The 27458-nt window shown below is 39.6% G+C and overlaps 1 protein-coding gene across 14 annotated transcripts in view; it reads left to right on the forward strand.

Moving 5' to 3' along the window:
- The window catches only part of rap1gap2b (RAP1 GTPase activating protein 2b), a 52315-nt gene that overhangs the window by 22337 nt on the left and 2520 nt on the right, over positions 1 to 27458 (forward strand). For 7 of the 14 annotated variants that reach the window (XM_055179659.2, XM_073871169.1, XM_073871168.1 and 4 more), the window contains 17 exons: positions 11799 to 11883; positions 12782 to 12817; positions 12978 to 13025; positions 15765 to 15797; positions 15903 to 16115; positions 16767 to 16870; positions 16969 to 17047; positions 19093 to 19146; positions 20501 to 20584; positions 21297 to 21397; positions 22677 to 22806; positions 23487 to 23642; positions 23753 to 23824; positions 24055 to 24141; positions 24313 to 24453; positions 24544 to 24690; positions 25005 to 25120. In XM_055179659.2, the coding sequence (XP_055035634.2) occupies positions 11878 to 11883; positions 12782 to 12817; positions 12978 to 13025; positions 15765 to 15797; positions 15903 to 16115; positions 16767 to 16870; positions 16969 to 17047; positions 19093 to 19146; positions 20501 to 20584; positions 21297 to 21397; positions 22677 to 22806; positions 23487 to 23642; positions 23753 to 23824; positions 24055 to 24141; positions 24313 to 24453; positions 24544 to 24690; positions 25005 to 25120 (1607 nt within the window). In that variant the 5' untranslated portion in view covers positions 11799 to 11877. Of the gene's footprint in view, positions 1 to 8212; positions 8531 to 11798; positions 11884 to 12781; positions 12818 to 12977; positions 13026 to 15764; positions 15798 to 15902; positions 16116 to 16766; positions 16871 to 16968; positions 17048 to 19092; positions 19147 to 20500; positions 20585 to 21296; positions 21398 to 22676; positions 22807 to 23486; positions 23643 to 23752; positions 23825 to 24054; positions 24142 to 24312; positions 24454 to 24543; positions 24691 to 25004; positions 25121 to 27458 lie in introns of those variants that run through there. The other 7 variants (XM_055179663.2, XM_055179654.2, XM_055179657.2 and 4 more) reach the window with 5 other exon arrangements.

A 27458-nucleotide genomic window follows, 5' to 3' on the forward strand; every position in this document is an offset into this window, starting at 1 on the left:
TTACAGAATAAAAACAGTGTCATGTAATTAATGTTTCGAATAGGAACCACATCTCATCTCAAGTTATTATGACAATAAGTTTGTTACTCATAGCCAGACTACATCTGACCTAAAAGAAAAACAAAGAGGATAAACTATCATAGTAATTAATATGTTATGTTTCACTAAAAAGGGTTAAATCTTACACATATGATGTGTTATATAAAACCTCATGTTGTATGTGTTGGTACTCTTGGTGGCCGTGGCTATCTAGCTGATAAATTGGATGTGTTTTTGGTACACAGTGTCACAATAGAGGTCACACTTCATGAAAGGACAACATAGGGAGAGACATTTGGGTCAGTCTTATATTGTAAGCCATGGTGCTCGGGTTAGAACAACATGTTCAGGGTTTTATAAAAGAAGCAGTAGGAACGGACAGAGATCGAGTATGAACTAGACTAGTAAGCAGTGCCAGTCTTTGCGCCATCCCTGCTGAGAAGAGAAGGGCAAACGGAAACCTGTAGCCTTCAACCCGCTGAAATGTGTGTGCGTATCCATGCTTTCAGGATCAAGTGCTCTTGTATCTAGTGCCCTATCCGCAGGGTCTGATCTGTGATTGCATGTGCACCCCAAATGTGTGATAGATATTAAAGCAACAGGGGGCACGCATGTGTGAGGCAGTCACCGGTGGTCTTGAATACTAAGCATGCAGCTCTGGTGTATTTTTCTGTCCATCAGCTGTCAGATATCACGGCTCCTCACGTCTTCCTCTAAATAAATGGTTGTGGTGTAGGATTCAGAAGAACAAAAAGCAATGCATTTTTTATTGTGTTTGCTCTGTGTTGTTTAACCACAGGCTTCTGGGGTTGTTCTTTTGGAGATAGCTGTTATTTACTCGGCAGTGATGATATGCTTCACTTTCGCTCAGAGGTGACTTTGACAGAAAACTAGTTTGGACAGTTATAACTGATGTGGTACTTTTAGAAAGATCTCTTTACAGAAATGCAATATAATATACATTAAATATACATTATCAATGGTGTATAAAGACCTTAATTAAAATGAACTGTATTGTTTTTATTACCTTAGAATGAGCCGTTTTATCTACATACACTGCCGGATCCCTTAAATGGAAGTCGACGCCATATTTCTAAGCGGACATTAAACTGTTCTACAGAGGGTGTATCATCCCTACGCTGTCTCAGGGTGCATCCCAATTCAGGGGCTGCATCCTTCGAAGCCCATATGACGTCGGGCCACCGCGAAGGCTGTCTCAATTCGAAGGCCTTCGTTTCCCCTGAAACCAAGTATCCATAGATGGATCCTTCACAGCCTCAGCTTTCCCAAGATTCAATGCACGCCAGTGACGTCTAGGTATTTTAAAATAAACATTCTGCAGCCTTCAAAGGCCGAGTCTCGCCTTCAAAGTCTGCGTCCTTAGAAGGATACAGCCCCTAAATTGGGATGCACCCTCTGAGGACAACATGTTTGTCCTGTGGCAGCTACCGTAGCTTCTCTTTGCGTTTCGAAATTGAGGTTGGCTGCAATTCACAATCTCACCACTAGATGGCACCTACATTAGGCTGAAGTATGGTCCATTTTTTACATGTACATGAGTGTCCGTTTACGGCACACTTGCCTCAATTGTCGTCCTCACAAGATGCGCACCGTCCACGAAATGTTTAAAACCCCACATCCATTGTGCGCGTAGGTCACGTATGCACCTATAGGAGAATGTAGTATGTAGCCCAGGTGATGCTTTGCATTTTGTCGCAATCCGCATGCGTCTAACGTCTGTGTACACTTCTCTCCCGACAATCAAAAATTAAATTGGGTCCGAACTTCCGCCCAAACGCTCGCGCGACCAATTCAACCACCCCAATCATAACGACATGCTCCATTAAATTTCTAGCTAAAATTAAACTTTTCACAAAATTGAACACTTGAACATATATAAGCGTGATTAAAACTACTTGAAAGGACCAAAACCATCTTTCGGAAACTTTTATTGGAAGTGTAAATAATTTTTTATTTAGAGCAGAGTCCCGTTCGTTTGAATTGAGAGGGCGGGGTTTATGACTTGTACCGCAGCCAGCCACCAGGGGGCGATCAAACAGCCAGCGGCTTCACTTTTCAAGACTTATGAGGCACACTCGATCCTTACCTTACCAATCTGTTACGTTCTGCTCAAGCCACGCTGGTAAAGTTTTTTGGATCAAATTTGGCTCGTATTGATAAGGTAGTAAAGACGATATGAACTCCTGTAAGTGTTGCATTGTGAGCTAATCTTCAAAACATGGCGTGGAGCGTCACATTTACGGCTGATATTCAGGTATTAAGAGGTATTCAGGCCAATCACAATGTACTGGTTAGCTGCCCAATCAGGGACACAGCACGTTTCAGATGAGCTTTGTAACAAATCAGACCGTTTGAGGAAGGCAAGGATATCTGGAGCCACGCAAAACCATAAACCACGCAAACACACATACCAAATACACAAAATAACGTTGTTTTTTAGCAACGAAATAGGTGCTCTTTAATAAAAAAATCTTTGATATTTAGAACTTTACGGATTATGTCAGTACTTTCCCAACACCCAATGAGAGACAGAGATGAATAACAGACCTTTTAAAAAGGCAGCCACCAAACCAGATGCTGTATATCAAGCACACTTTTAAATTTTGTTCATATCTACAATTATGTATTCAACAATCTAACAGCATTTTGATGTCCTAATGTCACTTATGTCATAAAATGGTCAGATTTATAATTTGATCATATGTATCTCCACCCCACCCACTGGGCATTTCTTAATCCGAAGGGTGCAGCCTCTGGAGGTCGCATATGCAGGCTGCATACGTCATCAAGCCTTATATGTTCATTTAAGTAACTGAGCATTACATTTGCATGTCATAAGCATATTACAACAATTTACAATTAACTAAGAATAATAGTGAACTTTATAATTATTCATATTCTGAAATAAACCAGGCTTGATGATGTATGCAACCTACAAATGCGACCCCGGGAGGCTGCAGCTTTCGGATTGAGAAACGGAAACTATCACTGCTCTCACACTTCAGCCGTCTGTCACCTGCCTCAGGACAGCGTGTTACTTCTACGAAACTCCTTTAACACCAGCAATGATTTTGACTTCCATGTGCTCAGTGCATGTTCTCATTTAAACTAAATAGCAGTGTTGTTTCTGTCTTGTGAGTCAGTGTAAAGGATGCTGCTCAATTTCGAGGAATCATTCAGAGGATGAAAAATCCTTTCTGTTTGTGATTGTTATTAAACAACCACATTTTTGCTCATTCATTTGAATTGCAGAGTTTGTACATGTTGTATGTTTATCTGGGTGGCATGAATCTGTCGTCATCATGACACACAGCTCTTCATCAGTGAAGGACGCACAGTCGATGTCCTGTGTGTATGGTGATAATTGCCTTCAGCTAGAAAATCCCCTCAAGCTTTTAATGCTGTTGATGATTTTGGAAGCGGTTCATTCATATGCACGCTCTCTCACTCTGGGTAAAATTTTCATAAACAGGAGCGGATTTGCGCAGCAGGTGAAATTAAACGATGAAAATGGGCTTGTAATTGCGTTGAGTGTAAATGCAGCCCTTGAAAATCTCCTCAGGACCTGTTACCTGCTGGTAGAAGAGTCTATTCAGGCAAGACATGTTTAGTACTTGCAATGCACATTCAATGAAATTCCTGTTTTAGATTTTACTCTGCAATGCAGTCTGATGGTTGTAATTGCAAAATAAACCCTGACCGTGTTAACAGGGCCCAGACGTGAAGATTTTGTGTGTTTATTTCTGCAGTTTTCCGGATCCTACTGTTTCCAAGGAATGTTTTCATTTTCTTGCCTCAACTTGAGTATCCCTGTAGCTTAGTTAGCTCATAACGTTAGCGGCATAAAATGTTGTGGGTTTGATTCCCAGAGTTGGATTGCAAGTTGCTTGGATCTCCCAAATGCGTAAATGTTTTATTCTAGTCATATTATATTCAATACTAAAGGTCTCAAATGCCATCTTTACTATAGTCAGTTAACAGTTTGAGTCGCAAGATGGCATCAATTGCAGTGTAACCCAGTCTCACAAAATTATGTACCTACAGTCTTTTTCGTGATACTGTCACGAATTTCTGTGTTTTTTCGTGATTGTGTTCCTGTTTTCGTGTGATTATCAGGTATTGGTTACTGCTTTTTCCTATTTTCAAACCATTGTTGCTTCGGTTTAGGGTTAGATTTGGTGTTTGCGTGAGGATGTCACTTTAAGTATTGGTTTATAAAAAAAATTCTGTTTTTTTTATATTTTCAGATTTTTAAACCATTGTCGCCTGGCTTTGGGTTTGGGTATGTTATGTGGTGTAGGATGAACCCAAATGCAGACAGGATATACTAACGGAAGACTTTTATTAAATGACAAAACTGAAAACAAAACCCACGAGGGGGCAAAACAATATAAACAGGATAACTAAGAACAGATGGATGAACACTAAACAGGACTGGATAACAAACTACACTGACACACAAAACTGGATACACTTAACAATAACCTAGACTAAACACTTGATAAAGATAACACTAGACTTGACAGCAGAACACAGTACTCACAGGTATGGTAACAATGCACAAGCACAGGACAACAAACACAAGGATCTTAAATAGAGGAGAACTAATGAGGGCAACAGGTGACAGGAATTAAACAATGAAGATGAGAACAACAAGGGAGCGGGGTAAAAGAGACAAGACACAGGGAACAGGTGGTCTAGTAAACCAATACTAAGACCACGTGAACCCACACAAAACATGGGTCTGTCATGATTCTGCCACAAGACAAGATTAAACAAAGGACAAGATGGCAGAACCATGACAGAATCCCCCCCTAAAGGAGCGGCTTCCAGACGCTCCCCAGGGGAACACTAAACACGGGACAAGACAGACTGACAGATAGACAGACACCAAGAAAACATGACAAATAATATCAAAGGCAGACAAGAATACAATACAAGAGGGTTGGGGTGACATAATAAAAACAACAAACAAGGGAGGGGGGGCAGAGGCAAAACAGTGTTCACAAAAGGAAGTCCAGGTAGGGTGGAGCTGGGTGGGCAAGGGGTCTTGGGTTCTGGGGTAGTAGAGGGCTTGGGACGAGGAGTCCGGGCAGGCTTGGTGGGGCTCTTGGAGGGAACATGCTTGCTTGGGGGTGCAGACTGGGTAAGGGGAACAAAAGGAGGCAAGGTAGGGTTCCAGGGCGTGGTAGGGGTAGACAAGGGAGCAGATGGGGGCGAGCCAAGACTCACAGGGTAGGGGAAAGAGTCAAGGGAGGACATGGAGACAGTGGCAGGGGAGGAAACAACAGAAGAAGCCGGTGAGACAGGGGGCGCTGTGGCTGGCAGTGGAAACGAGACAGTGACAGGGGGCGCTGCGTCCGGCAGCGGAGGCGAGACAGGGACCGTGACAGGGGGCGCTGCGTCCGGCAGCGGAGGCGAGACAGGGACCGTGACAGGGGGCGCTGCGTCCGGCAGCGGAGACGAGACAGGGACCGTGACAGGAGGCGCTGCGTCCGGCAGGGGAGACAAAACAGAGTCCGTGACAGGGGGCGCTGTGGGTGGCTGCGCAGACGGCAGGGGCTGCAGCGGTGGCTGCGCAGACGGCAGGGGCTGCAGCGGTGGCTGCGCAGACGGCAGGGGCTGCAGCGGTGGCTGCGCAGACGGCAGGGGCTGCAGCGGTGGCTGCGCAGACGGCAGGGGCTGCAGCGGTGGCTGCGCAGACGGCAGGGGCTGCAGCGGTGGCTGCGCAGACGGCAGGGGCTGCAGCGGTGGCTGCGCAGACGGCAGGGGCTGCAGCGGTGGCTGCGCAGACGGCAGGGGCTGCAGCGGTGGCTGCGCAGACGGCAGGGGCTGCAGCGGTGGCTGCGCAGACGGCAGGGGCTGCAGCGGTGGCTGCGCAGACGGCAGGGGCTGCAGCGGTGGCTGCGCAGACGGCAGGGGCTGCAGCGGAGGCTGCGCAGACGGCAGGGGCTGCAGCGGAGGCTGCGCAGACGGCAGGGGCTGCAGCGGAGGCTGCGCAGACGGCAGGGGCTGCAGCGGAGGCTGCGCAGACGGCAGGGGCTGCAGCGGAGGCTGCGCAGACGGCAGGGGCTGCAGCGGAGGCTGCGCAGACGGCAGGGACTGCAGCGGTGGCTGGTTTATAATTTTCACGTATTGGTTACTCAACTGCTTTTTCCTATTTTCAAACCATTGTCACTTTGGTTTAGGGTTAGATTTGGTGTTTGCATTAGGATGTCACTTTAAGGCCCAATCCCAATTCTACCCCTTAGCCCTTCCCCTTTCCCCTTCCCCTTTGTTTTGCGCGTTCACGTGAAGGGGTAGGGGTATCTCAATTCTCTTTTGGCTGAAGGGGAAGGGGTAGGGGTAAGGGCCAGATAGCCCTTCAAACGAAGATTTTTCAGGACCACACTTCAGACGAAGGGGTATGATAAATTTCCAATATGGCCCATAAATTTAAGTATTTTTGGACATTAAAAAGTATTTTAATAACAAATAATAACTAGTTTTATGTATACGGTTATGTTCTCAGAAAAAAGATTTGTAAAAATCGCCATGAAAAAAGTTTGCTAATGTTATTGACCTTGTGATAGTTCCACAACATATATATTTTTTAATAATTTCATTAAATATAAAATTTTATTGTATTATTTCATCTGAGCATCTATGATGTAGGAGCTAGCAACGACTTATGATGACATGTAACGGTCTAGTAGTGGTGTCCCATTTCTTAGGGGAATATTTTCAGCCCTACCCCTTGACACTCTGTTTCAAGGGGCAAGGGGAAGGGGTAGGGGTAAGGGCAAGGGGGAGGGGTATAAAATAGAATTGGGATTGGGCCTAAGTATTGGTTTATACAAAAAAATCTGATTTTTAAACCACTGTTGCCTGGCGTTAGGGTTAGAGTTGGGTGTGGGTATTAAGGATGTCATTTTAGGTAAATCTAACCCTAAACCGAAGCGACAATGGTAAGAAAATAGTACAAAACAGTTGAGTAACCCAGACGTGACAATGACACGTAAACAGAAATTTGTGATACGATCACAGAAAAACACGGAAATTTGTGACAGTATCACAAAAAAGAATAAAAAATGTACGTGACTATAGGTATGTAATTTCTACCCAGTCTCACGAAATTTCGTGATATAGTCAGGTAAGTTTTTCATTATTTTTTTGAGATATTGTCATGAATTTCCGCGTTTTTTCATGATAGTATCACGAATTTCTATTTACGTGTCATTGTCACGTATTGGTTACTCAACTGCTTTTTCCTATTTTCAAGCATTGTCGCTTCGGTTTAGGGTTAGATTTGGTGTTTGCATTAGGATATCACTTTAAGTATTGGTTTATACAATTTTTTCTGATTTTTTTTATACTTTCTGATTTTTAAACCATTGTCGCCTGGCGTTAGGGTTAGAGTCGGGTTTGGGTAAGGATGTCATTTTATGTAAATCTAAACCTAAACCGAAGCAACTATGGTAAAAATAGGAAAAAACAGTTGAGTAACCAATACGTGACAATGACACATAAACAGAAATTTGTGATACGATCACGAAAAAATGTGGAAATTCGTGACAGTATCACGAAAAAGAATACAAAATGTATGTGACTATAGGTATTTAATTTCATGAGACTGGGAGACTGACCTGTGCATTCGCATGAAAAGAGAGACGAAGCAGAACTGTAGGCTACATTTCCGTGGACAATGACCAAATATACAGTGTTCATATTATTCATATTATATTATAATATTTGTACGATTGACCAATCAGAATTAAGTTTTCCAAAGAGCATTTTAATAAAAAATAATGATATTAGTTTTTTTTCTTAGGAATCAGGATATTATGAAATGTTAACTTTACAAGAAATGATCAAAGATGAAGACTGACATCCATATCACAGATATGTCACAAATACTAAACTTACACCTTATCAAAAAGAGTCAAAAGCCACAGTGGCAATATTTCCACAGCGCACGCTTGTATAACGCAAGAGAGAGTCCTTTTGTGTCTATAAAATAATGCTGCATGTCTGAGCAGATATGTAACGTGGTAGAAACAAGAACATTAGTGAAGATTTCTTCTGCACAAAGGCAAAATAGAGGTTAAGCAATCAAAGCATCCTAATCGAGAAGAAGGTGTTAGAGTGAAACGCCATGTGAGGGGGGTGGATGAGAGAGAGAGAGAAAGAGAGAGACAGAATGGGAGGTATCGGCGGTGAAGGATGCACACACGCATAGTCTGTACTGTGAAGACAGCACCTCATCTCTGGACACTGTGATAGTGACGATGCAGATTCAGATGAAGCTGGTGTGATGTGACGGGAGACACTGAGACTAAGACTAAGCCTGAGCTTCAGCCATGTCTGAGTTCAGGTCCAGGGTCCGCTGTCGGAGAGCAGGTGTCCGTGCTGCCGCGGCTCTCATCGGACTCCTGCACCGCTCTCGAAAGCGCTGTGAGAGACGGAGACTGACAGAGACGGACGACCAGTGGTGGGTCATGTATGTCTGTGTATGGTGTGCTTTTGTGTGTGTGCACGTTAGAACTGTACATTCACAGCTATATTGAGGAACACTGCAGTTCTCAGGGCAGTTTGGGGATTCAAGAGTTTATATCTGATAATTGAAACTCCAGGGAAAGGTTTAAGAGAAACTTGCACTGGCTAACTGTAGGGTTATACCTGTATATCATCTATATCGGTATTATGTTGTTTGTAGCGTTATGAGAAATGGAATTCTGAATAAATATTAGATCATATTTACAGTTAATAATAATGATGATCTTTAATTCAAGTGTGCATGAAATGTTTTATCAGCCATGTGTACATGATTCATTCATTTAGACATTTTATTCACTGTTCGGAATTTGTGGATATTTGTGAGAGGTAAACTGACTCACGTGTTGAGGTTTTAAGATGTTGCGTTCAGAATATTGAATATAAGAATATGTGACCCAGGACCACAAAACCAGTCATAAAGGTCAGTTTTATGATTTATACATTGATGAATAAGCTTGACATTGATGTATGGTTTGTTAGGATAAGCCAATATTTGGCTGATATACAACTATTTGCACATTTGGAATCTGAGGATGCAAAAATATCAAAATATTGAGAAAATCGCTTTTAAAGTTGTCCAAATTAAGTCCTTAGCAACACATATTACTAATAAAAAATATATTTGTATATATTTACGGTAAAATTTTTTACAAAATATCTTCATGGAACATCTTTACTTAATGTGATTTTTGGCTTTAAAAAAAATCTATGACCCATACAATGTATTGGCTAATGCTACAAATATACCCATGCAACTTATGACTGATTTTGTGGTCCAAGTCACATATTGTCAATGGATGTAGAAGCATATGTGTTAGTTGACCCTAACAAATTTTACCCTTTTTTTCGTGGTAACCAGTTTTTTGCATATTAATTACCATTGGCAAATTTATGGTTTTACCATGTTATAATCATAGTTTTTGTAGCCCACCATGGTTATTTTGTGGTTAAACTATTGTAACCATTTTTTTTAATTATAGTGAAACTATGGTTGATTTTTGTTATGGTAATGTTTATAGTACATATACATTGTGTAAATGCATTTTTACCCCATATAATGTATGGATGGACAGAACCCAATTGCAGACAGCTCTTAACCAAAAATACTTTTATTGATAATAAAAACACCCTTGACGAGATAAACAATGACAATAATTCAAATAATGAACAAAACAAGGCACGCGCACACACACAATGGTATCCGATGATATCCAGCACAAGACAGCAGACACAATGGCATTAAATAGTAGAGTTCTAAACTAGGGAACGAGGACACACAGGTCAAGGGCGTAAATAAAAAACAAATAATTATCAAGGAAACAAGGGGGTGGGGTCAAGACTTAAGACAGGAGAGTACACAAAAAATAAACCCAGGCCACGTGACTCTCCACACAAAACAAGACAACAATAAGGGCTGCCATGATCCTGTCACATGAAACAAGGCAAAAGTCATACAAGGCTGACAGGATCATGACAAAATAGGCTTTATGGTTAGAAAAATAGCCATGTATTTAAAAATTTGACTGAATAGTAACTTTTATTGCCGTGAAGACTAAGATTACACTATAAATTAAAAATTGTGAAGTAGTACATAGTCAGGTTACCTGCAGTCTAAAATTCGTACTTAGTTTTTCCTTATCTACAGTGTGCATTTTATTGTATGATCAGGACATCTTAAAGATACTTTCATCTTTCATTAATACTTTGAAGACGTTTAAAAAGCACCTATTTCATTGCTAAAAAAACAACATTATTTTGTGTATTTGTTATAATACAATGGATTTGTGTGGTTAAAAAACACATTATTTTATACATACCGTACATTTTTGTAGCTCCAGATTTCACTCTTTTCCTGAAACGCACAGATTTGAAAAGCTCTGTGTCCCTGATTTCCCAGCTAATCTGTACGTTGTGATTGGCCTGAATACTGCTGACATCAGCCGGAAATGTGATGTTCCTTACCATGTTTGAAAGATTCGCTCACAATGCAAAGCTAACAGGAGTTAACTTACAGGCTGTAAGTCAAAGCCGGAGGAATTATGATAATGTCGGTCTTGTCTAAATCACCAATCCCAGGAAGTAAATTGTTGCCTACAATCCGTGTGTTTGTTGTAGTGCAAGAAAAGACATTTACGTTGGAGACGATAACTCGCGTCATCGTTTACTTTGGCGTTTGTACCTTTTGCATATCGTTAACATGTACTAATACACGTACACACCAAAGGAAATGTAAAAACGTGAATCAGACAATAGGTACTCTTTAATTGCGAAAAGGAAGAACATAACAACATTTGTTTTGTTTTTTGTTATTGTGAATAATCTGAAATTATTTCTTCAATAAAGGTATTTTTGTGTTGCTTTAAGTGAAAACAGCAGTAAGCCTTTCACATCTTCACAGGGAAAGACTAGCTGATATTTAGGTGTGAAGATAATTCTCTTGGTCAGATGTGTTGTTTATCTCATTTTGTGCTGCCATTTACTCAATACTTTATATTATACGTCGTTTCGGTCAACATATAAGCTGAAGTCACAGTAAAAGTTTTAAAGTTTTAGGCAAAGGTCATTTTCATATATGTGAATGTTGACTTTGGATATCTTCATTTGCGAGTGTGAGTCTATGTGAGAGAGATGCTGTTTGCTTTATCGAGCGTAATGAAAGATACGTCACTTACTCCTTAATATAAGTATATTGATGGATTTATGGAATCTATTTACAGCCTCGTGAAAGATTGGATGGGTATTTTTAGAGCTTTGTCCATCTCTCTCTCTCTCTCTCTCTCTCTCTCTCTCTCTCATATGAATAGGAAGGTGGAAAGCGAAGGTAAATTAATTTTAAGCATGAGCCTCTAGATCCTCTGCCTGTCAGGCTGCTGTCCAGAGAGCTCATTTAAAGAACAGATTGCCCATCTTTGGCCCATTTTTTATTGATGATCTCGAAATTGTATGAGGGTCAGGGAGTGGTACTTTACAGAAAAGCAAAACGAGTCTGAAGCTAAGAAAGGGTTTTAATAAGGATTGTGCCTGTTTGAAACTCATTGCGCCTTTCCTATACATAACTCTGTTGTCGATATAAAAAGTTTAAACAAAATTAAGTGTTTAATAAAGTGATTCATGTTCTGCTGGTTATGTGATCGTGCATTTAAAACTGCAGGACATCATTATTGTTGTTTTAATGATGTCACTATGATGTCACTATGTTACAGGAAACAGGAGTGTCTGAACATCTCCAATGTACCCCTGGCAGACTGCCCTCCATCTCCCCCAAGAACCGCCCCTCCCGCCATGAAGGTGAGCACCACGTCTGGATCTCAGTGCTTGTTATGAATCAGCACTGAAAATGGGATTCGCTCAGATAGCTTACGGCTGCAAAAAAGCAAAAGGAGGCTGGATGCCAAGCCTTTGGACAAGATTTCATAAATTGTTTATTCTTTAATAAATGCAGCAATTTTTGACTCATTTGCTTTCCTGAGATAAAACCGTCTTTATCGCCTCTTTCCCGGAGACGAGGCGCTGTAACAAAACCAAGAGCCGTGGCTGTGTCCTGCTTACTCAGTAGACCATGACTTCAGCTGCATCCCATAGGTGCTCTATATGGCCCTCCAGGATGAAAGAAATTCCCAAAGAAAGCAATATTTCGAAGATCTGTGAAGGAGGAAAACACAGAGATCAGTTATATAGTGTTAATAACATAATCAATATAACCTTGATATATTTAATATTGACTGAGTATGTCAAAGACTGAAATCAATGAGTGAATCAAACGCTGATGCTTCATTAGATTGAGACTTTAGCCTGGATTTCGCAGAAAGTGTGGTACAATATTTCGATCAATAGGATACTGTAAACAGCTTAGCTGTGCGTAATCTCAAAGGTTCAGACGAAGTGGTGAAGTCTTTTGTTATATGAACATGAATATATAACAGATTGTCAGACAGTTGTTCCTCAGGGAAGGTCCCTTGACATACTGTACATTCAGCAACTCCTGCGAGCAGATTTTGATACTAAGCACTCTGAACAGTGAGTGCTGCTGTCTGTATAAATACATGAGGGATTATGAGACCCAACAGCCACTCATGTCATTCACACCAAGTAGCAATGTGATGCTGCTGTTGTTTACCTGTAATACAATACATGTCATATATTATAATATCCCTAAATCTTCACCTCTGTGTTTCTTTTTCAACAGTCTACTCAATTCTTTGACAGTCTGGACAAGATGGAGGTAAAAACTCAATATTTAACTTTAAAAATATGAACAAAATTATTATAGAGTACTTACAAAACCAAAGCAGTGGTGAATATGTTGTTTTTTATTTATACCACACATCCATTTTTGGGAATATAACCCTGCAACCTTCAACTTTATGACCCTGACCTCTTAGCAGGTTTCAGAGGTGGAGGAGTTGAGGTCAAGCCCACAAAAAGTTAAGGTCAGAATGCATGTAAAAGCTAAACTAGATTACATCCGAGCCAACTGGTAGTTTCATTGCTTTAGGTGGTTGGCACTCTGTTGTGAATTATGTTAGATACTGCATACATAACAGCCTTCATCATATACAATACACTGTACACGAAACAGGTCAAAATGTGGTTACTTGGTCAGTACCCTTTCAAAAAGTACACCTTTGCACCTAAAGAGTTCATATTAGTACCTCAAATGTATACTGTACATTTGTGATCGACCAATATGTATTTTTTTATGGCCGATTTGATATTAGGATAGCTGTATGGTCGATATGAGCCTGATATACAGAAAATTGGTTAAAGTAAAAATACATTTGTTATGCATAACATTTATAAATATACCCTTTTTAAAGTACTTAAAACATATTTACAAGACATCATTAATGTGGGTCTGACATCTCACGCAACTGTTTGAATAAGTGTGTTAAACTCAAGGCTTTGAAAAGGTTCGCGGAACGAAAACGGAAATGTGATTTGCGGATTAATACGCAAATTTAAATACACTGTAAAAAATTTCTATAGAAATTACAGTATTACTGGGTATTATGGCAACTAGCTGCCAGTAACTTATTGTAGATTTTACATTTATGTTATTTACTGGCAACATTTTGTTCCAAGTTAAATGAACATGAAACATTTTTAGACTTTATCTTCTACAGTAAGTTACTGGCAACCAGCTGAAAATTTACAGCAAATGTTTTACAGTGTAGGGTGAAAGTTGATCATTTGCACGTGTTTCAAAGGCTTGCAAATGTTAACACTTTTGATTTAAAAAGTGAGCAATTTTCTGTATGCACAGACGCGCATGCGGTTGAATGTGTCCGGTCCAACTCCAATCAAATGTGATTATCTCTATGCCCTTCAAAGATCAGAACTCTTGATGTATAAACTTGAGAGAGAGTTGTGCTACTGTGTCTCATACTGCAGGCCATTAAAATATATTTGGCGAATAAAGCACTGAAAAACAACGTAATTTTCACTTTATGTGGAGCGACTGTTTATGCTGCATCTTCTTCCCGAAGCGCCGTTTGAAATTCGTCCTCCGTCTGTATGTGTGCGCATGTTTAAGTGCACTAAACAAATGTAGGCATGCCAGAATTACAGTTATGCCACTATGTAGCCTTTTTTAATGTTTGATGACAAGATAGAGACTTAAGGGAAATTATGAAGACTAATAATTTAAGTTTAATGTCCTAATGATCAGACTACTTATTTGTATGTCCCACAGCTGACATGGAACATTATTAACCGGTTCGGGAACTTTATTTTTTTGTTTTAACCGGTTCAGGAACGTCAACTTTAGGCTTGAACCGAAAACCGGAAATGTAAAAATACTGTTTCTGTTCGGAACAAATCAATTAGGAAAAATCTGGTTCAAAACCCTGGTTAAACTAGTGTGGTGTTGTGTGTGACACAACACAATGTCATTTTAAAAAGTGAATAATGATTGGTCATTTTACTGTCTGTCAGAATTTGACTTTACATTGAGTGACACTGATTGTCTTTTTTATTACAAACATCAAATTTTACTGGCTGCTTGAAAAAAATTATTGTTCGATGCCAATAAAAAAAATTCCAAATATCGAATATATATATATATATATATATATGCCTCTGCAATATTTTGTCCTATCACTACTGTACATATATCTGCCTAAATGGTACCTAAGGACCTTTTTAAAGGGTACTGCCTCTGTGACAGATTGAGACCATTTTTTATAACACAAAAGTTTGGACACGTTAGCTAAATTAATTAGCATTTTGTTCCAATAGCTTTCACTTAAAGTCTAGTATAAACAAATAAAAATGTGCATGTTTGTAATGTTTTGTTTTATTTTAATACATAAAAGAAAATGAGTTGGACTAAATAGTGAGGAGGAAAGCAGCCAATTGGACTGAAACTCTTTCCAGTAATAGTAATGAAAGAGTACGTGTGGCCAAACTTTTGTTCATTCAGTATTAGCAAATCCTGTATTTAGTAGGGCATAATACACGCTACTGGGTTGTTACAGCAGAAATGAGCCACAACAGTGTGATCATGCGATAACAACTGGTTGCCTGTGCATTATCCTGCTTATTACACGGCTATTCGTCTCATAAGTAAGGTAAGGAGCATTAAATATTGATTTCAAATATTTTATTTGCTTATTTAAAACGAAGTTCCTGCGAGAAGAACCTGTTTACTTTCGGTTTTAAGATAAGACAAGACGTTCAAATGTCACAAACACACTATTTGGTTTAATCATTTGTAAATATAATGTCACATATGTTATTAAAAGACATATATTAAAATGTACCTGTCAAAATGATTGTCAGCATCCGGGTTATCGAGTGTTATTATTTTTGAGCAGTTGTTATCTAGGAACAACAAACCTGCAAACGTCGTGACTGGCCAATCAGAGTCAAGCATTCCAAAGAGCTGTGTAATAAGAGGATTTAATTAATTATTTATGAATGAGAAACAAAATAACAACAGAAAGAAATAATCCCATTCTTAAATGCTTGTGTCCCCAACTAATAATAATTTTGAGCATGAAAATGAAAAATTAAATCAGATTGCATGCCATTTCTCATATATGCATGAACTAAGCATGTTGCGTAACAAGCTTGCTGTGTTGTCACAGTGGTCTTAAGAAAGCACTGAGAACATGTCAATTTAGACGATTATCTTCTGAATCACTGACATTATTTTTCCATCTCTCTAGGATGACTACATTTCATACCCACCGATAGACGAGGTACGGTGAAGTAACAATCATCTGCTTATCTGTTTGTGTTACAGTGTATATGCCTGTAAAAGCACATTATGTTTGTTTCTAATAGTCTGCTTTCTCTGTTGGAAGGTTCTGAAGCGGGGTATGCCGTACCCTCAGGTCATTATGCCTCAGTCTGGGGGTTACTGGATAGAAGATCCTGATGCTCCTGCCACCATTTCAAGCTGGGAGAACGGTTACTGTGATGAGGAAGATGAAGAAGGAGGAAATTCAGAAGATTTTGGTTACAAATTGGAAAGTAACTTTGCCATTCGAGCATACCGCAAGCACTTTCTGGGCAGGGTGAGCATCTTGTGTTTGGGTACGAGTGAAAACGTAAAATGGGGATTTGTGTTAGTGTTTTATCGCCGCTGCCTAATGTACTGCATCGCATTTTAAACGTCACGAGCTTCAATCTGAATTTATTTGGATAAAAAATACTAAATAATGCTTTGTATTGCATTGTTGTTGATGGGAGGACTAAAAAGAAACACACAAAGCTCAAAAGATTCACGTTTGAATACGTTTTTCCTGTAATAGTTCACTGAATCAATTATTTAAAAAAAGATGCATTGCTGAATCGTAAGAATTGTTCTTTGTACGTAAGATTTGTGAAACTTTATTTAAATCAGTATCATCGATGATATGTAGGCTAAGACCGATATTTGCAACACAGATGTTGTGTGAATGAAATGAATATTTAAAACATTTTGTGATAGCAATAGAGCTGCCCTTTTTCAAAAAACAAACACCAAATCCTAGAAAAATTTGAATGAATTATATAAAAGCATTAAAAGCTCTTAGCAAATATCTTATCTTTATTTGATTGATTCAAACCAAAAGCTTACAGGTCGTCCTTATTGTCAGATCCGTGATAATCAGCAGTCGTTGCTTTTTATGTTTACAATGGATTCGTTCCAAATAGAAACGTTTCTTCTTATCTGTCGGTCTCAGGAACATCTGAACTTCTACTGCTCAGCCAGTAACCATGGCAACCTGGTACTGTCCCTCAGACATGAGGAGGTGAAGGAGCAAGAGTACCTGCACATCATCCTCAGGTAATAACAGTCCTTTCAATCCCTTGTGTGTAATTACATGATTGGGACATTTTAAAAGGTTTGATTGTATTTTTCTATCAAATTGTGCCTCACTGTAGGACTCCATCGAAGACAATCTATGACAGGATCTCTTTAGCGGGTTTGACTGAGCTCCCCAGTGTCCCTCAGTTAGCCAAGGTAATGACTGTGACTGACAGAGATGGCTGTTTATTGATCAACTTTCCACAACTAAAAATTATAAGACACCTGTAATTAGACCTGTACCGTTTGTCAGCTTTTAAGTGGGGTCATATCATAAAGATTCACATTTTCCAATTCAACCTTTAATAAAAATTGAACTGAACAAACTAAAAGGGACACTCCACTTTTTAAAAATAGGCTCATTTTCCAGCTCCCCTAGAGTTAAACATTTGATTTTTACAGTTTTGGAATCCATTCAGCTGATCTCCGGGTCTGGCGGTACCACTTTTAGCATAGCTTAGCATAATCCATTAAATCTGATTAGACCATTAGCATCACACTTAAAAATAACCAAAGAGTTTCGATATTTTTCCTATTTAAAACTTGCCTCTTCTGTAGTTACATCGTGTACTAATGCTGCGTTTACACTAGCCGCGGTAGATGCGTCAAGTGCAAGTGATTTCAATGTTAAGTCAATGTGAAGACGCGTTGACGCACGTCTGGAGGTCTCGCGGCGCGGATGAGGCATTTGGCGCGGTAGACACAATTCCGCCTCATTGGCACGAATTGAGTGTCTAGCGCGGTACGCATGAATGGTGCTTTTTGTGCATTTTGCGTTTGACGTGAATTTGCGGCTGACGCCCGAGTTGAAAACTTTGAACTTTGTCGGATTTTCGAGCCGCGTTAACCAATCAGGAGCCTGCTTGCTGCTGTGGTGGCAGCCCCGCCCGGAGTCACTCATTCAACATGAAGGAACGCTTGATATTGTCCGTGAGCGGTCACCCGGAGCTATACGACACAAGTTCTTATTTCTATAGAGACAGGAATAAAAAGGACCTCGCTTGAAAGAGGGTCAGTGAGGACATTGGGCAACCTGGAAAGTGTATTTAAGTTGTAAAAACACATTTCACTTTTGAGTCTCGTGACGTTTATCGACCCGCGCCGTTTATTTTCCCCCTATAGTAAGGTGACTAAATACAAACGTAACTGTAACTCTCTCGATAAATGCAGAATTAACATCAGCCATCTTGCAAACAGACAACCGCATAGCACTTGCCCCTCCCACAAGAAGCGGATTTTGCATTTGACGCATTCAAGCGGCAAACTAGGCGCGGTACATCACAATTTTACCTGCTATTGAAAGATACTAAGGGGACTATTTTCAGCTGCCCCGTAATATCATTGCGCCTCCTGCAGCCATGTTACGGCAGCAAAGTCCTTGATTATTACGTATAGGTCCTAGCCATATTGGCCTAGAAAATCGCAACTTTTAATTTTCCGTTTTAACACGATATAACTACAGAAGAGAAAAGTTTTAAATAGGAAAAATATCAAAACTCTTTGGTTATTTTTGAGCGCGATGCTTATGGTCTAATCAGATTCTATGGATTATGCTAAGCTATGCTAAAAGTGCTACCGCCAGACCCAGAGGTCAGCTGAATGGATTCCAAAACGGTAAAAATCAAATGTTTAACTCTAGGGGAGCTGGAAAATTAGCTTATTTTCAAAGAAATTGGAGTTTCCCTTTAAGACGTCAAAGAAAATGCATCACCACAGGATGCCTATTAGATGATCACCTGGCCTGTCTTATACCCGATGGCCTTCAGATGGATCTAAATGGCAGAAATGAGGACCTCAAATTTATTTCTGTCGTAACCAGTTTGTGTGCATCACTTTGGTGATTCAGTCCCAATGTAATGTTGGCTTTAGTTGGAGCTACCTTTTAATATATTATATACAAGAGTACAAACCCAAACCCACAGCCTTGTGTTTTTCAGTGCCTAGATGTTAAAATGCCTTCTTTACAGAACTCCTATAAGTGCGCTTTCAAAAATGGACTGTTAAGAGTCAGAGAAGATGAAAAATGGCCATGAAAAACTAAATTAATGTTTTTGGCACCAAATTGCAACAAACATAAAGTGAAAAAAGTAATAACATGTTAGGTGTATGACCCCTTTAAAAAAATGTTACTGGTGGTAAACATTAGCTAATCTTATTGTTTGTCTTGTTTTTGTCTTTGTTGTGATGTAACTTCACTATAGCTACTATGTGAAGATATTACATGTCTGAGATTTAATCCAGTGCTGTACCCAAAGGTGAGTTTAAGATTAATCTTGTTGAACTTTATTATATAAAAATACTTGGTTATTTTCAACCCAGCTTTGGGTCAAAAAGGGAGAAACCTAATATTTAATTTAACCTATGCTGGGTTGTTTTAACCCATTGTTGGGTCAGATGCAAAAAATTCTGTTTATTTAACCCAGTGGTTCTCCAACTGGGGGCGAGCCCTTGAGGGTGTGAGGTGGTGCCAGGGGGACCCCAGTTTTATGACATTTTATAAAATACATTCATTTATCATAAATACTGTGTAATTAAACGTCACTAAGGCTTCTAACCAACAGCACTACATTGTATCATTTAATATGTTTTGTTTATTTTAACTTTGAGATGTCATGAATTTTCTTTGAGGGGGCAAAGGATGCACCCTACAAAAGGGGGGCACACACGTTCAAAATAATATATTTTATAAATATATATTAATATATATTTTGCGCTTTTTGTAATTAGTAGTAATTATATCAGATAGCTGAATTATTTTGACTTTTAATAATTACATTATGCTGATCCTTCAAATTTGTTTTTATGGCTCATTAAAGGAACGAGCCATTAAAAGAGGAGTTTTGCATTTTTTAACACAATATTGCTCCTGGTCAAAATAAGAACCAATGACAGATTCTGACAGGTTTGCTCTTTAGCTGTTGTGACAGCTGCTTATAAAAGGAAGTATTGATGTGTCTTAGTCACTAGTTAGATTGTTTAGAGATAAAATCAGCTTTGCAAGGGAGGGGTTGTTTTTGAGGTCATAAAAGTAGATGTGAGAGGAACTCAAAGCTGTATTGATGAAACTATTTACATAAATTGTCAGAAGTAAATTCAGGAATCTTAAGACAATGACTATAAACGAAGAATTAAGATGCAAAACCCTAAAAAAAGTGCATCTGATATATTTTCTTGTTAATGAGCATTTTTAGGCTCAGTAATTTTTCTTTAATGGCAATGAAAAATGTATTAGTCAATAATTGAAATTCCATTTTTTTACAAATGTTACTTTAGTAATTTTATTGGTATTTAACAAATTTGACTGTGTTTCGCTGCAAAACCCTCTAAGTGCACTCAAAAATCTCTACTTCCACTAAAAGTATCCAGTCACTCGTCACTGTCCTTTCTGTATAAAAGTAAAAGGCTCATGAATTCAGTCCGTATCCTAATATATTCTGTAAACCTTACGTATATTATATTCTATGCACTTAGAGGACTTTGTTAAAAAAATCAGTGTAGCGTTTAAGCGGATTTTGTGCCTTTTGCATCTGAGCTCTTTATATATGTACTGTAATGCCATTTTTCCTTTATTTTATATTTAATATCACTGACTGAACACTTTATTTGCAGGGTTCTCAGTTAATAGTGAATTATGATGAGCATGAATTAAACAACACCTACAAGTTCGGCGTCATTTATCAGAAGTTCGGACAGGTACGTAATGTTTTTTTTATGTGTGACCACTGTGAAAATAAGTCAGTCTAAGCTTCCCAAGGACACTTTCATAGAAATGTGCTTTCAAACTGCTTTGATCTTAATCACAAAAGGGCTAAATCAATACATTGCAGCTTACGCATGGTATCTGATGTATTTTATCTCTTTATTTCCTGTTATCTTTACACTCCCTGTCTGATGTTTTTTTTGTCATTTGCACTTCTCTGGATTCTTATAGAGAGATTTATACGATGCACTTACCCCTTGGTCTTTTCAAACCCTGGTTCAAGGCCACTTTTAAGCTCTGTTTAGACTTGCAAAGTTATAGGGATGAAGCGCTGCTAGAATGATACATAAACAATGATGCTTACCTCTTCAAATATTTATGAGCTTTGTACAATCCTGCAAATCTGTGTTTATTTAAAGAAAATAAAAATGTTTAGTACTAGTAATGGCAAACACATTTATTTGAGTGGAGACAGTATTATTTGTTTTTGCATCGTTTATGGGATGTACAAGTGGTGTGCATTTATTTTTTTGCTATATGTGTCCAATAAGTGACCAAGAATATAATCTCAGCAGTGTGAAACATAAATCAAGTCAACCATAGAGCTTTTATGCAGGGTTTATAATGGCCCTAATCTAACAATCTGTAAAACAGTTTGTTTAATATAGTGTTAAAGGTGCTTAATACTCTCTCTATCATACACAGACCTCAGAAGAGGAGTTATTTGGAAATAGTGAAGAGACGCCGGCCTTCACTGAGTTCCTCCGAGTGCTGGGAGATTGCGTAGAGCTGCAAGACTTTAAAGGGTAAAAACATTAGATACTGAAAATAGATAGATATTGTTTAGGATCAAACATGTCTGTGATTTCTCCATCTGTGGACATATGGGGCGGCTGACTAAAGTGCATGTTTGAGCTGCATTCATTTAAAAACATTTTGCCCTGACATACAGTGAGGAAAATAAGTATTTGAACACCCTGCTATTTTGCAAGTTCTCCCACTTAGAAATCATGGAGGGGTCTGAGATTGTCATCGTAGGTGCATATCCACTGTGCTCCTATGCTTCACAGTAGGAGTGGTGTTCCTGGGATGATACTCATCATTCTTCTTTCTCCAAACACGTTTAGTGGAATTATGAGTCTCCCATGACTTCTCTGGATCATCCAAATGGTCATTGGCAAACTTAAGACGGGCCTGGACATGTGCTGGTTTAAGCAGGGGAACCTTCCGTGCTATGCATGATTTCAAACCATGACGTCTTGGTGTATTACCAACAGTAACCTTGGAAATGGTGGTCCCAGCTCTTTTCAGGTCATTGACCAGCTCCTCCCGTGTAGTTCTGGGCTGATTTCTCACCTTTCTTAGGATCATTGAGACCACACGAGGTGAGATCTTGCATGGAACCCCAGTCAGAAGGAGATTGACAGTCATGTTTAGCATCTTCCATTTTCTAATGATTGCTCCAACACTGGACCTTTTTTCACCAAGCTGCTTGGCAATTTCCCCGTAGCCCTTTCCCGCCTTGTGGAGGTGTAAAATTTTGCCTCTAGTGTCTTTGGACAGCTCTTAGGTCTTGGCCATGTTAGTAGTTGGATTCTTACTGATTGTATGGGGTGGACAGGTGTCTTTATGCAGCTAATGACCTCAAACAGGTGCATCTAATTCAGAATAATAAATGGAGTGAAGGATTTGTTTTTTTAGATTATGTCTCTCACAGTGGACATGCCCCTACGATGACAATTTCAGACCCCTCCATAATTTCTAAGTGGGAGAACTTGCAAAACAGCAGGGTGTTCAAATACTTATTTTCCTCACTGTATCTTAACATGTATCAGTGCCATTGTTTTGTCTCAATATGCACACCAGTATTGTTTCTCTAAACCCCAACCTGGAAACTGCCCCATAGTGGCATTTATTGTATAGAAATATAACAGAAAGACAGTTAAAACAAATGAAAAGATGTTTTAAGTTGAGTTTTAAATTATAAAACAATAAATATAATTTTCATGTTGTTAGATAATACATGTAATATGTTATTTATCAATAAATAATACCTCACTTCTGTACCTTATGTCTTATCTGCAGGTTTCGAGGTGGTTTAGATGTGTCTCACGGTCAGACCGGGTCTCAATCTGTTTACACTGTGTTTAGGGGACAAGAACTTATGTTTCACATATCCACTAAACTGCCCTATACAGAAGGAGACACACAGCAGGTACTATGCTTAAAATAAAGTTATTCCCTCAAAAAAGAGAATTAATATGCCTGCACACATTTTTAGATTGTCCCTAATGCTTTTGGTTACTATATCTTCTCATTTATGAAAACAAATGGTACTCTGAGATACTCTGGTATGGTTCCTGCCAGCCCAAAATTAATAAGACCACCCTATATTATCATTACATATTATATTGTCTTTATATTTAAAGGGCCCATATTGCAATATGCAAAATCCACTTTGACAAGGTGTTTGGACATAAATGTGTGTTTGCAGTGTGTGAACACATCCACCCTAAAATGAAAAAAATCCACCCTTTCCTTATAAAGCAGTCTCATAGATTCTAGTTTTGATTCTATTATTAATGTGATGTCACACTGAAAAAGCTCCGCCTTCGGACACTGACTGACTGGTTAACTTCACACAAAAGCTTTTTTAAATGTGTTTGTTAGCATGTTGTAGCAAGCAATAATGTGTCTAAAGATACTATTGTCCCAGGCTGTATTCACAGGACTCAAATTTATTTTAATCGGAAAGCAGGTCATTTGCATTTAAAAAACACTTTTTTTCTCCCGGCATTTTTGGACATGCTGTAACACATGGCACACCAGAGACTTGTATTACATCTTGTAAAAAATATTGTCTCTTTAATTCCTTGAATGTTTCTCTTCACAAAGGTCCAGAGGAAGAGGCACATCGGGAATGATATCGTGGCTGCAGTTTTTCAAGAGGAGGCCACACCTTTTGTGCCCGACATGATCGCCTCCAATTTTCTCCATGCGTACATCCTCGTGCAGGTGGAGAATCCTGGAACAGATGACACCACGTACAAGGTTTGTCCTCAACATTTCTCATTCATTTGAGTGAAAATGTTAAATGCCGGTGTAATTTCACAGAGTGTCTTCATGGTGATGATATATTACATTTTGATTACATGGTGCAGGTATCTGTCACAGCTCGTGAAGATGTGCCACCATTCGGCCCTCCTCTCCCCAATCCACCCGTCTTCAAAAAGGTACAAAATTATATATTTAAACTTAGGATATATTTTATAATGTAACAATATTCTTACTATCCCACGTAAATGGATGCTTTTGCTGATAAACAAGAATGCTGAATAAGAAATTGATTTTTTGCAGTGCAGATGGTTTGCTGTCACATCATATATTTTGTTTGGAGTTTTTCTGGAGGTCACATTTCAGGCTGTTCTTGCTTTATTTGCCGTGTCATTGTCTTTTCTCTTAGGGTCCAGAATTCAGAGAGTTCCTGCTGACCAAGCTGATCAATGCAGAGCTGGCGTGCTACAGATCAAACAGATTTGCCAAGCTTGAGGTAAGAAGTCAATGGACCGTCAAATATTACTGCATAACAGGCTTGATGTGGACCAAAATGCCTGATGATAAAAGTCTGCCACAAACCTCTTTTTAATATTATCATGGGCTTTGTTACAAATCAAGGGTCCTTAGACAAAATTTGTGTGTTTATATCATGTTTGTGTGACAGGAGAGGACACGGACCGAACTTCTAGATAACCTTCATAATGAGGTACACAAACACACACAGGTGATGTTGGGACAACCTCTCAGTGGAGATGAAGAGAGGATGGAGAACGGGGGACATGGAGGAATACTGGAGTCAATTAAGGTTCACAAAGATAATTAGGCAAAACTAAAGGTGATTAGGTGAGATGTGATTGTGTTGTTCTCATAATTCCTCTTTTACTTTATCACCCAGCGAGCCATGCGTGTGCGCAGTCACTCTATGGATACAATGGTGGGCTCTCAGAAACACAGCCGTTACTCTGCGGCGGGAGGAGGTGTACCCACAAGTTTAAGTGGGGTCGCACTGACCCACACTAACACTGATGCTGCTAAAAATTCGGTGAGTATCTCATATCCACCCTTTTTATTTTCGATTACCCATATGTTTGGTTCATGCATCATCTATAATGCATATTTATGACAACTGTCATTAAGTGTCATTCGTTCAATTATGTAATTTTTTAATGCAAAGATGACGTTTGAGATGTCTTTGTGACAACTTGATATAACAAATACATCATAACTTGTCATGACAACTTGACATTACTAAGACAATATAAATGATCACTTTTTAACAGTGATACAAATTGAATTTGTAATTAAAATGTCATTATGTATTAATACTCTGTCAATCTATATTTACGTAACGTGTAGTCTCCAGTGACATCAAGCGCTAAGTCTCCTCTTAAGAGCCCGGTGAAGAGACGATCAGGGCTGTTTCCACGACTTCACACCAGTATGGATGGACAGCCTGAGCGTCACACACGCAGGTCAGATGTGTGTACAGATCTGTAAAAATATACAGGCCATTGGTTTGGTATTTTGCCGTCTAAGGGGTGGTTCACATTTCGTGTCTAATGCTACATACACACCAAACGCGGGGCATCACGTTACTCGCTCTAGATTACTCACGGGATTTAACTTCGTGTCATGCAAATTTTTCCCTAGAGTTGAATATTTTCAACTTGGGCGAAAACGGGTTTGAGTCGAATAGTGCGTGTTTTCCAATTACGTTTATGGAAGACTGGAGCATGTGTAGCGGCCACTGTAATTGGCTGTTGGCCACGCTTCAGACAAGCCTTCTGTCAAGCGTTAATGGTTTCGCCTCGTGTGAATGTTCCGTAATGCTGCATTCACACCAGCCGAGGTATAGGCGTGAAGCGCGAGTGTTTTCAATGTTAAGTCAAGTCATGTGAAGACGCGTTGACGCTTTAGCGCATTTAGCGTAGCACTGTAGACGCGATTCCGCCTCATTCGTGGTCTAGTTCGTGTGAATGGCGCGAATTGAGCGTTGCCGCAGGAAACGCGCGAGTTGAAAAAGTTGAACTTTGGCGCAAAAACGCGCTGCGTTAACCAATCAGGAGCTTGCTCTAGTAGTAACGTGATTACAGGAAGCGAGCGAAGTTGCAGAAGCCCCTCCCATGATGCGAATTTTCGCGTGAATGTCTCCATTACTAGAATTTCACGCGCGGCTTTCACGTGCGAATGAAGCGAGTAACTTCAAAATGTTCAAGCTGCAAACTAGATGCGGTAGACGTGAATTTGACACCTCTAACGGGGCTGGCGTGAACCCACAGTAATGCTACGTGCACACCAGACGCGGGGCATCGCGTTACTCACTCTAGATCAGAGGTCCCCAACCACCGGGTTGCGACCCAGTACCGGGTCGTGAACAAGTTGCCACCGGGTTGCAAGAACGTCCTGAATTTTTTTTTTATAATAGCTACGTAATAGCTTAATCGGGTATTTTGTACTTTAAGAGCCGACTTGAAATAACAAACCATTTCCACTTTTGTACATAGCCGCACTTTCTCTTTTTCGTGGTCTCTCTTTATCTCTACCAGCGCAGCGGCATTCACATTGCTGTCAGAGTTTGAGCATACAGTACTTCTAAAACACAATCGATCAAAGTATTGCAGAGGTATGAATTAATTAATCATTTGCAAATGTACGTCGCAAATCATGTAAATACACAGAGACGTTCAACTGTGTGACATCGCAAATGACTGAAAAGTAATTATTTTATTCTTCTGTAAAACAACTTCAGAATTATCCAGCGATCGTGGCACCATGATCAAAATAAACTCTTTTACTGCAGTAATAACATTTAAACGGCTAGACTTTTAACGTAGGTTTAAAAGGAAACTGTGTCAATCATCATTAAAAGCATATGGTAAATATGCCCCCCCCAAACCTCAACCCCCGGTCCGCGAATTTTTTTTAAAACTGAAACCGGTCCGCGGTGGAAAAAACGGTTGGAGACCCCTGCTCTAGATTACTCGCGGGATTTAACTTCGTGTCATGCAAATTTTTCGCATGAGTTGAATATTTTCAACTTGGGCGAAGACGCATCTGAGGCGAATATGGCATGTTTTCGCGGCAAATGCGACGCCCATATCGCGTCATTCGCATCGCCCCACGCGAGGACGTGTCTGATCGCGTCTTTTCATTGACTTTCTATGTAATCTACTCACGCAAATCGTTGAACTCGCATCTGGTGTGAACCCCCAGTAAGACCGCGTGGAAAACATTACCATCGGCTGGTTCTTGTCACATGACCTCCGCGGTGCGCTTGCGGCATTCTGAAAAGTTGGAATGTTTTTAACTCGATGCGGTGCGGGTGCGCCTGGATAAAACGAGTGTCGCACCGCGTGCGCGGCGCTTCCATTATGAGCGCACATACTGCTCTCCTTTTTGAAATAACGAACTTCGCAAAATGCAAAAGACGTGAAATGTGAATCGCCTATAATGCAGTTATGTGTTCCTGTTACTGAATTGGTACAGTAGAGCATTGTGTTAGCAACACAAAGGGCATAGGTTAGGATAATACAGTACATACTGATTAAATTTATAACTTGAATGCACTTCAAGTCGCTTAGATAAAAGTGTCTGCCAAATGTTTAAATGTAAATGACATTTATACATTGCAGGTATGGTAATTTGTGATTATTAACTCTGTCGCCGCCAGCTTTTTTCATGATTTTCACAAAAGTTTAATGCCTTCCAGAAAATGCTCCTTTTTAAATATATAAACATACAATATATGAAATAAAAGAACAGACCCTCTGCTTTCAAACAAAAAAACGTTTCATCCTACCTTCATGTGTT

Source organism: Misgurnus anguillicaudatus, chromosome 9 (assembly GCF_027580225.2).
Source record: "Misgurnus anguillicaudatus chromosome 9, ASM2758022v2, whole genome shotgun sequence".
Taxonomy (NCBI): domain Eukaryota; kingdom Metazoa; phylum Chordata; class Actinopteri; order Cypriniformes; family Cobitidae; genus Misgurnus; species Misgurnus anguillicaudatus.